Here is an 11,199-nt window from a genome sequence, read left to right on the forward strand (position 1 = left end):
ATATTTTTATTGATTCTGTTCTGGATTTTATAACTTATTTTCAAAGTAGAATGTTGAAAAGACTTATTTGTGTTAAAATCTCTTAATTGATACAGACATGCAGTCAGTGTGCACTGTTAAGTACATGTGGGGTCTGAGACCCAGATACACCAAACCTGGTTTCAGTGATTCAGCCTTCTGACAAACACAGGAACACGATCATTACAGCTACTGTCCACTATACTGACCACAGCTTCCAGAAACACAGGAACACAGTCATTACAGCCACTGACCACTATACTGACCACAGCTTCTAGAAACACAGGAACACAGTCATTACAGCCACTGACCACTATACTGACCACAGCTCCCAGAAACACAGGAAAACAGTCATTACAGCCACTGACCACTATACTGACCACAGCTTCCAGAAACACAGGAACACAGTCATTACAGCTACGGTCCACTGTACTGACCACAGCTTCCAGAAACACAGGAACACAGTCATTACAGCCACTGACCACTGTACTGACCACAGCTTCTAGAAACACAGGAACACAGTCATTACAGCCACTGACCACTATACTGACCACAGCTTCTAGAAACACAGGAACACAGTCATTACAGCTACGGTCCACTGTACTGACCACAGCTTCCAGAAACACAGGAACACAGTCATTACAGCCACTGACCACTATACTGACCACAGCTCCCAGAAACACAGGAACACAGTCATTACAGCTACGGTCCACTGTACTGACCACAGCTTCCAGAAACACAGGAACACAGTCATTACAGCCACTGACCACTATACTGACCACAGCTTCTAGAAACACAGGAACACAGTCATTACAGCCACTGACCACTATACTGCCCACAGCTTCCAGAAACACAGGAACACAGTCATTACAGCCACTGTCCACTGTACTGACCACAGCTTCTGCAAACACAGGAACACCGTCATTACAGCCACTGTCCACTGTACTGACCACAGCTCCCAGAAACACAGGAACACAGTCATTACAGCCACTGTCCACTATACTGCCCACAGCTTCCAGAAACACAGGAGCACAGTCATTACAGCCACTGTCCACTGTACTGACCACAGCTTCTACAAACACAGGAACACCGTCATTACAGCCACTGTCCACTGTACTGACCACAGCTCCCAGAAACACAGGAACACAGTCATTACAGCCACTGTCCACTATACTGCCCACAGCTCCCAGAAACACAGGAACACAGTCATTACAGCCACTGACCACTATACTGACCACAGCTTCTACAAACACAGGAACACCGTCATTACAGCCACTGTCCACTATACTGACCACAGCTTCTAGAAACACAGGAACACAGTCATTACAGCCACTGTCCACTATACTGCCCACAGCTTCCAGAAACACAGGAGCACAGTCATTACAGCCACTGTCCACTATACTGCCCACAGCTTCTAGAAACACAGGAACACAGTCATTACAGCCACTGTTCACTGTACTGACCACAGCTCCCAGAAACACAGGAACACAGTCATTACAGCCACTGTTCACTGTTCTGACCACAGCTTCTACAAACACAGGAACACCGTCATTACAGCCACTGTCTACTGTACTGACCACAGCTCCCAGAAACACAGGAACACAGTCATTACAGCCACTGTCCACTATACTGCCCACAGCTTCCAGAAACACAGGAACACAGTCATTACAGCCACTGTTCACTGAACTGACCACAGCTCCCAGAAACACAGGAACACAGTCATTACAGCCACTGTTCACTGTACTGACCACAGCTTCTACAAACACAGGAACACCGTCATTACAGCCACTGTCTACTGTACTGACCACAGCTCCCAGAAACACAGGAACACGATCATTACAGCTACTGTCCACTATACTGCCCACAGCTCCCAGAAACACAGGAACACCGTCATTACAGCCACTGACCACTGTACTGACTGCAGCCCCCAGAAACCCAGGAACACAGTCTTTACAGCCACTGTCCTCTGTACTGACCACAGTGGAACAGCCCTCTGCAGTCACACAGTGATATGGACAGAGAGATATATTACAGGATCTGGACACAGGTGTGTGGAGGGAGAGGTGAGATGGCTGCTGGTGGACTTCCTGTCACTCCACTGTCTCTTGTTCCCCATGGGAGAGACTAGCAATCCAATCAAACAGGTAAAACAAAATAAAAAAAGCTGGTGTGTTTCTAAAATGTCTTAAAATAAAATATCCAGTAGACATGACGATAAGTTTTGTTCCTCTCTCTCTACAGGCAGTGTTGATGTGAGGCTGGTGAATGGTGCCAGTCCCTGTGAAGGGACACTGGAGATCCAGTATAAAGGAGAGTGGGGGACAGTTTATCACAGTGGCTGGGATCTCAATGATGCTACAGTGGTGTGCAGACAGCTGGGCTGTGGATCTGCTGTTTCAGCACCAAAGAGCTCTCACTTCGGACCAGGGTCTGGATCAGTCCTGCTGGGTGGGGTCAAGTGCAGTGGGTCAGAGTCTGCACTGAGGGACTGTGAAAAACAAGAAATGAAACAGTATAGCGTTTCTCATGACTATGATGCTGGAGTGAGGTGTTCAGGTAAGAGACACAGATTGTCTCCAGACTCCAGCACTGAGGACAATGAAAACTCCTCCACTGATCTAGAGTCCATCATCATGATCCATTTAATTAAAATTAAATGAATTCAAATCTAGTATTGATAATATGATGATAATAATAATTCAAAGCAATATGTTATAAACATAATATATTTAATTTGATAAGTGTGTCTTGTTTCTGTGTTTCCTCTGTGTTTATGCAGTCTCACTGAGCCTGTAGCTCATCCTCTCTATCCAGGCACTTCAGTGTTGTTCAGTTTAAACAGGCAGGCTGTGCTCAGTGCGTCTGTATCTACTTCACTGCGCCTTTACTGTTTTAGCACTGGTGAAGTGACAATCTACTGTGGTTCCACTGTGCTGTTGGGTGAAATGCCTTTTCATTTCCAGGTGTGTTTGTTGGTGTCATTGTCAGTGGATCTGGTCAGTCTCAAGTGTGTTTAAATGGTATGTTGGTGTCAGTGTCAGTGGATCTGGTCAGTCTCAGGTGTGTTTTAATGGTATGTTGGTGTCAGTGTCAGTGGATCTGGTCAGTCTCAGGTGTGTTTTAATGGTATGTTGGTGTCAGTGTCAGTGGATCTGGTCAGTCTCAGGTGTGTTTAAATGGTATGTTGGTGTCAGTGTCAGTGGATCTGGTCAGTCTCAAGTGTGTTTTAATGGTATTTTGGTGTCAGTGTCAGTGGATCTGGTCAGTCTCAGGTGTGTTTAAATGGTATGTTGGTGTCAGTGTCAGTGGATCTGGTCAGTCTCAGGTGTGTTTAAATGGTATGTTGGTGTCAGTGTCAGTGGATCTGGTCAGTCTCAAGTGTGTTTTAATGGTATGTTGGTGTCAGTGTCAGTGGATCTGGTCAGTCTCAGGTGTCTTTTAATGGTATGTTGGTGTCAGTGTCAGTGGATCTGGTCAGTCTCAGGTGTGTTTAAATGGTATGTTGGTGTCAGTGTCAGTGGATCTGGTCAGTCTCAAGTGTGTTTTAATGGTATTTTGGTGTCAGTGTCAGTGGATCTGGTCAGTCTCAGGTGTGTTTTAATGGTATGTTGGTGTCAGTGTCAGTGGATCTGGTCAGTGTCAGGTGTGTTTAAATGGTATGTTGGTGTCAGTGTCAGTGGATCTGGTCAGTCTCAAGTGTGTTTTAATGGTATTTTGGTGTCAGTGTCAGTGGATCTGGTCAGTCTCAGGTGTGTTTTAATGGTATGTTGGTGTCAGTGTCAGTGGATCTGGTCAGTCTCAGGTATGTTTAAATGGTATGTTGGTGTCAGTGTCAGTGGATCTGGTCAGTCTCAGGTGTGTTTAAATGGTATGTTGGTGTCAGTGTCAGTGGATCTGGTCAGTCTCAAGTGTGTTTTAATGGTATTTTGGTGTCAGTGTCAGTGGATCTGGTCAGTCTCAGGTGTGTTTTAATGGTATGTTGGTGTCAGTGTCAGTGGATCTGGTCAGTCTCAGGTGTGTTTTAATGGTATGTTGGTGTCAGTGTCAGTGGATCTGGTCAGTTTCAGGTGTATTTAAATGGTATGTTGGTGTCAGTGTCAGTGGATCTGGACAGTCTCAGGTGTCTTATAATGGTCTTGTGGGGCTCAGTGCTGTAGTGGAGTTCAGCTGCACTACCAGCTGTCCAAAGGGCTGATCCTTGGTGGTGGAGTGACTGTCGGTCTGATTCTGATGAGCCCAGAATTTAAAAATTCAAGAAAACAATGCAGCTTTGGATATAAATAGAGAAGAAACAGTTCTGTTGGCTCATTTATGTAAATTAATGATTTCAGGTTTGATATTTCAGACTAGACCACAAACTCTGCCATATTTTGACTTCTTTAAGGCACTGATGGTCATGTATTTTCTTGTGATGCACTGTAGCCTGTTACGATCCCTGCCTCCTGGCAACGACGGAGGCAGAAGAAGGCGTAGCCCCTATCCATCAGTTCACCTATCAGTTTACTTATTCACCACCACACCCCCGTCTCATCCTGTACTTAAACACCTGTCTTTTCCTACCTCCTGGCTCAGTATTGGTTTTCCTTTCGAGCTTCCTAGTTGCGCTACTCCTTCTTCTGCTTTGTGTCTTTCTTGGTTTTCGGATTACGGTTTTTCCCCCTTTGATGACGGTTTTTCGGATCACGGCTTGGCTTCGGTACTCACGCTCTGTTTTGAATCTCTGGCTTCCCCTGGACTCCCGGATTGCTCTATTGTCTACCGTTTCGGATCACGGTTTGGCTTCGCTAACTCGTTCCCTGTTTGGATCTCTGGCTTCCCCTGGACTCTCGGTTCGTTTCTTCGACTACGGCTTTCTTCGGATCACGGCTAGGCTTTATCAGCTCCTGCAAGTGGGTTCATTCACTGGTTTCGGTTTCTCTTACTGAATCCCTAACATAGCCAGGAGCTGACTGCTAGACCCAGCTGTGTGTACGTGGAGCTGAACTCCATGAGAGTGTGTCATTCTCTGAGATCTGCTTTCATGTGGAGAAGCACAACCCTGGATGTGTCCAGAGCGTCTGTCAGTGCCCAGGTCAGACAGTCCTGCTCCAGCAGTGCCAGGCTGTGACAGTCCTGGTCTTGTCCAGAGTGTGTGTCAGTGCCCAGGTCAGACAGTCCTGCTCCAGCAGTGCCAGGCTGTGAAAGTCCTAGTCTTGTCCAGAGTGTGTGTCAGTGCCCAGGTCAGACAGTCCTGCTCCAGCAGTGCCAGTCTGTGACAGTCCTGGTCTTGTGCTGAGTGTCTGTCAGTGCCCAGGTCAGACAGTCCTGTTCCAGCAGTGCCAGGCTGTGACAGTCCTGGTCTTGTCCAGAGTGACTGTCAGTGCCCAGGTCAGACAGTCCTGCTCCAGCAGTGCCAGGCTGTGACAGTCCTGGTCTTGTCCAGAGTGTGTCAGCGCCCAGGTCAGATAGTCCTGCTCCAGCAGTGCCAGGCTGTGACAGTCCTGGTCTTGTCCAGACTGTCTGTCAGTGCCCAGGTCAGATAGTCCTGCTCCAGCAGTGCCAGGCTGTGACAGTCCTGGTCTTGTCCAGAGTGTCTGTCAGTGCCCAGGTCAGACAGTCCTGCTCCAGCAGTGCCAGGCTGTGACAGTCCTGGTCTTGTCCAGAGTGTCTGTCAGTGCCCAGATCAGACAGTCCTGCTCCAGCAGTGCCAGGCTGTGACAGTCCTGGTCTTGTCCAGACTGTCTGTCAGTGCCCAGGTCAGACAGTCCTGCTCCAGCAGTGCCAGGCTGTGACAGTCCTGGTCTTGTCCAGAGTGTGTGCCAGTGCCCAGGTCAGACAGTCCTGCCCCAGAAGTGCCAGGTTGTGACAGTCCTGTTCACAGTTTTTGTCAGGGGGCAGGTCAGGCAGTCCAGCTGCAACAGTAGCTGGACTGGGTGTGATAGGCTTGGTTTTCTATAACCTCTGCACCACTTTGGACGTGACGTCTAAAACAACTTTATTTTTTATATGTAAGTGTTCATTTCTGCTTTATATTGAAGGACATTGTTTAGTTCCCAGGTTTCCTCCAGGTTTATCAGGAAGCTTTGGGGTAGAATGTGTTCTTCATCTTGGTTCAGGGTCTCAAATATCTGCAGGTCAATTACTTGTGTTTCACAACCAGATTCCCACTTTGAAGCCCAGAGTTCTAGGATGTCAGCTCCTATGACACAGTGGGGTGTCCAGAGGTTCTGGTCATTTTAATTATTTTTCATTGATCTCTCAGTGTTTCTGTGACAGTGACTTGATCTGCAGTGAATGTGTGCTTGATAATTTACAGATTAATTTTTGGCTGAGCAATTTCCCAAAATTCCAAAACAGTGTATAGTTTTAGCATTTTTTAGAATTCCTCACAATTTTGTTCAAATAATGAATACTCACTCTCTATTACTGCTCTCTCTTCCTATCTTTTCTTATATTCAAGCATATCGAGTGGTCAGGGACAGTGATCTCTGTTATTGTTCTGATATTCCAGCTCATTGAGGGGTCCGACTGGTCAGGGACTGTGATCTCTGTTATTGTTCTGATATTCCAGCTCATCAAAGGGTCAGACTGGTCAGGGGCAATCATCTCTGTTATTATTCTGATATTCCACCTCATTGAGTTGTCAGAAAGGTCAGGGACAGTGATCTCTGTTATTGTTCTGAAATTCCAGCTCATCGAGGGGTCAGAGTGGTTGGAGGCAGTGATCTCTGCTCTGGGAGACTGGAAGTGCAGCACGGAGAGACCTGGGGCTCAGTGTGTGACTCTGACTTTGACTGGCAGGATGCAGAAGTTGTCTGTCGAGAGCTGGACTGTGGGGTTCCCTCACAGACGCTGAAGGGGGCTCATTTCGGGAAGGGGGAGGGACAGGTCTGGACAGAGGAGCTCCAGTGCCAGGGAAGTGAATCTCACCTGTCCTTCTGTCCAAAGTCCTCCACAAAGACACAGAGCTGCACCCATGAGAACGATGTGGGACTGCAGTGTTTTGGTAAGAGGAGGATAATTTATTTCATTTTGTCTTTAATGGAGCTCAAAACTGAAGTTTAAAAGAGAAACTGATGATTGCTACAATAACTGTGTCAGCACTGGGGATTGGTGTTTAACCATGAAGATTCACTACACTAATCTTCTTATTAACAGTAAATTAATTAAACTTTAAATTGTCACCTTTGCTGATGAATAAAGCATTCAAATTCAATTGGACTGAACAGTAACACGTTCAGGTACTTGTAGGACAGTATTGGTTTGTGTAAGTGTGAAGAGTGTGTGTAAGTACTGCACAATTCCTAACTATAATCCCTGTCCTGTGTGCAGGATACACAGGGTTCAGGCTGGCGAACGGCTCGGACTCCTGCTCTGGACGAGTGGAGCTGCAGTACGACAGTAAATGGGGGACAGTATGTGACCAGTACTGGGACCTGAGAGATGCCAGTGTTCTCTGCCAGAAGCTGGGCTGTGGGGAGGCTGTAGCAGCACCAGGACAGTAAGGGTAGATGTGTTTGAGTGCCAGGGCAATGAGAGTCGTTTCTCACACTGCGCTGTCTCTTCATGGGGCAGAGCAGGGTGCTCTCATGGACAGGATGCAGGAGTCATCTGCTCTGGTGAGAATCGTGTTCAAAAATCATGTGCTTACACACAGCAGCACATTGTCTTTGTCACGGATGTCGGAAAGGACGAACCGTAGAATGACAGGAGAGCGAAAAGACCCTGTGCTTAGCGGCGAGATGGGGGTTAGCCTGGGCTCAGCTGTTCAGGAAATGCTGTATAGAAACCATTGCCCTCATGTAGTGGACGTGGGGCAACCTGGTGCTAGGCGGGTTTCAACACATCCGAACGTCAATGCTGAGCACAGGCAGAATGAAAGACCCAGAAATATATAGCCCCAGAGAGAGAGAAACACCGGAAGGACAGTAAAGAACCGGAAATGAGAGACAGGACAGAGAAGGAGCGCCCTCTGGCTGCAGAGGGCGTGACAGTCTTCATGACTGAATACGTGCTCTGTTACACACTGCCAGTTCTACATACTGTACTGCCAGTTAATGATAGATAATGATTAATTTTAAACATATATAACAAATATTATATATTAGATTACTGTAGAATTTTCTTCAGTTGGGTAGACAAACATAGTAAGGAATACAAATTAGTTTTCAATCTTTATTCAGGTCACTGTTAGTGCTAAAAGACATAAGAATGTGCTTGACCTATGTATCCTGTATGAAGAACTGGCCTGTTTACACACATATCTGACACACCACTTGTGAAGCATTACACCTGCGGACGGTACTGAGCTCTTTCTTTGTTTTACAGACTCGAAAAGCAGCAAGGATCTACCTGCAAAAGGTACGTTGTAATGGCCCCAGGTATAAAGACTTACTTTGTCACATGGCAGTTAAAACAGGACTGCTTCTTCATTACTGCTGTTAAACTGCTTCACTCACACATAATTCACACACCTATGTCTCTCTCTCTTTGTGTTTACAGGTTTTCCGTCTTCAGTGGTTCCTTCCTTTGTAATATCAGGTATAAACTGGCCCCCATTTTGTATCCTTACGGCTCATATCTGTTGTGTGTATTGAAGCCTCTGTTACTCACTTGACTCCCCAATTAGGCTGAAAAGACTGCTGCTCTGTGTTTTCAAGACTGTCCTGCTCTGCCACCCAAACACAAACAGGCAGGGCTCCGTGGAATCTCCAGCAAACACATCTACATGAACACTGCAGTTTGTCTGGAGTAATTGTCTCTCTACCTTAACATTTCAGGTATAATGGCGATGTTAAATACAAAGTCTGATAAATGTATAGACAGTAAACAAATTAAGCAATGCTGGCACTGAAGGTAGTGGCTTCTCAAATTCTCCTCCACTAGTGACTGAGAATATGGTGTGGACAGCTCATGATCTCAGTCCTCCAGTGAAGTCTAAGACTGAACTGTCAACTGTCAACTGACAACATCGACAAGGCCTGTTGCCTGTTTTGTCTTGGTCTTTGCCTTTCTCAGTTTGTGCCTCAAAGTTTTCATTTTGGTCAGATCCGAGATCCCGTGGAATCACTTGATGTTGGATGTCCTTGAATGTGTTCTGCTTTTACTTTTTCTGCTACTGCTGAAGGGCCAAGAACAATAAGAATGATCCTATAATGGGATCTGAATTTAATTTAATCAAGGTCACAACCCTGAAGTCTGTAGTACTCTCATCCAGGTCTTGTTGTGTTGCGCTGTCCAGGTTGGAACATAAGCATGCCTATATACTCCTGTCACCTATATGTCAAATGTATGATTCATGACAACTCACCCTAAATAGCTGTAAGGTTAAAAAAATCATGCTCTTTATTTAACAGTGCAGGGAAAAGCACCGTAAGCTGCTGTCAAGGTGAAACACAGAGGACCTGTGCCTCAGACAGCCTGTGCTTCATGGTTTTTATACCTTACCGATTGTCGTCCAGCTCCAGGTCAGGTGACCAAGACCAGAAGCTCAATCCTCCAAAGCTTTCTGGGAAACATAGTCTAGACAAGGCTGTCATCTTGTTTGAAACTGCTGGGCTCTTACACCTCGTTACACCTACAGTACCTGAGTCATTTATGACTGGAAGAGCACAGTAATGTGGACTATTTTCTGCTCATATTTACTTGCTAGTAGTTCAAATAGGTAGCTGCATCAGCATGCATAGGCTGCAAAGGAACAGTTGTTTCTTTTCAGCATGGAATAAACCTCTACTTGTTACGTATTTACTTGCCATTTCTTACCAGTGCTGAGTTAAACATTGGACTCAGGATTTGGTTCCCTCTTGTCTTGACAGATCACACTCTCCTGAGGCTGTCTGCAGGATGTTCAGGACAGGCAGAAGTTTACTACAATGGCACCTGGGGCAGCATCTGTGCCAACAGCATGACAGACACCACAGCTACTGTGATCTGTAAACAGCTGGGCTGTGGAGACAAGGGCACCATCAGAGAGACAAACTCCAGGCTGAGCCCTGATCCCAAATGGCTGGACTTTTTCTCCTGTCGCAAACATGACTCCACCCTGTGGCAGTGTCCCTCCTCCCCCTGGGGTCAGAATGACTGCACAGACCGAGAAGTGGCTAACATCACCTGCTCAGGTACAGAGGGAAGAGTGATGCTGCCTTCCTCTTGAGCAGCTCTGCAGTGATTGTCTCGTCATGAGCTTTCAACAGAATTCTTAGCAATTTATATCCAAAAAAAAGTATAAACTATTTTCTGTGAGTTTGATTTTGTATATGATCATTAATCTTTGAAGGTCCTAGAAAAGAAGCTGACAGTAGCACTCCAGCCCCTCAGGAAGAGCAGCCTCAGCTGTTCAGTGTGTAAAACAGTCAGAAACACTGCAGCCCTGAGCTGAGGAACAGAATCAGTTACCCCATCATTCTCTTTTTGGAGTCATTCAGTAACCTCTTTTAAATTCAGTAATTCTCTTTTAAAATAATTAATTGTTCTAAAACAGCTTTAACAATAAAAAATAAATCATTAATTATTGAATGTATTATGGAAGACCTAGTAAGGTTTTATATGCTTTAACATTTAGATGTATATTTTACATATTCTACACTCTGGACACTCCACTCAAAGTGCTTTAGAGGTAATGGGGACTCCCCTCCACCACCACCAGTGTCCAGCCCCACCTGGATGATGCCACGGCAGCCATAGTGCGCCAGAATGCTCCCCACACATCAGCTATCACTGGGGAGGAGAGCAGAGTGATGAAGCCAGTTCAGAGATGGGGATTATTAGGAGGCCATGACTGGTAAAGGCCAGGGGGAAATTTTATTGCACCGTTACTATTTTGAAATGTTTTGAATAATAAAACTTGTCTTGATAGGCCCCAAGAGAAACCACACTCTAATCACACCATCACACCAGGAAGAAAAGCCTCAGAAGCAAACCCAAGGTGAGCTCACTGTGCAGATCTGTCAGTCACACAGCAGCCCTGACCACAGGACATGATCCAGAGGACTCTTTATTCCTCACTGGTCTCCTTCATAGTCACTGAGCTGACAGCCCTCAGTAACATCACTGCTCTCTTCCAAGAACAGTCGTCAGAGAGACCTCTGAAGGCATCTGGGACTGTGTTTAGCTCTTGGTGGTCTGGTCCTCAAGAATGAAAAAAAAAAAGATTTTAAATATTGGATGTTTTTGATATGTTTTTGCACTGCTCTTTCAATTAAG

General features: G+C 45.9%; 1 protein-coding gene across 1 annotated transcript; it reads left to right on the forward strand.

Annotated features, from left to right (window-relative positions):
• The first annotated feature begins 2,029 nt into the window (after positions 1-2,029).
• On the forward strand, positions 2,030-10,150 carry LOC148826795 (scavenger receptor cysteine-rich type 1 protein M130-like). Its single transcript, XM_088926372.1, has 6 exons — positions 2,030-2,081; positions 2,260-2,574; positions 6,689-7,003; positions 7,330-7,498; positions 8,326-8,378; positions 9,813-10,150. Exons 1-6 carry the CDS (start codon positions 2,030-2,032, stop codon positions 10,148-10,150), a joined length of 1,242 nt encoding a protein of 413 aa, XP_088782498.1.
• The last annotated feature ends 1,049 nt before the right edge of the window (positions 10,151-11,199 follow it).

Source organism: Atractosteus spatula, chromosome 10 (assembly GCF_055471065.1).
Source record: "Atractosteus spatula isolate fAtrSpa1 chromosome 10, fAtrSpa1.hap1, whole genome shotgun sequence".
NCBI classification, from domain to species: domain Eukaryota; kingdom Metazoa; phylum Chordata; class Actinopteri; order Semionotiformes; family Lepisosteidae; genus Atractosteus; species Atractosteus spatula.

Coding starts and splice junctions, on each gene's coding strand:
- LOC148826795 (XM_088926372.1), top strand. CDS start 2,030: ATGGACAGAGAGATATATTACAGGATCTGGACACAGGTGTGTGGAGGG. Junction 2,575..6,688: donor TGCTGGAGTGAGGTGTTCAG/GTAAGAGACACA, acceptor CTGAAATTCCAG/CTCATCGAGGGGTCAGAGTG. Junction 7,004..7,329: donor TGTGGGACTGCAGTGTTTTG/GTAAGAGGAGGA, acceptor TCCTGTGTGCAG/GATACACAGGGTTCAGGCTG.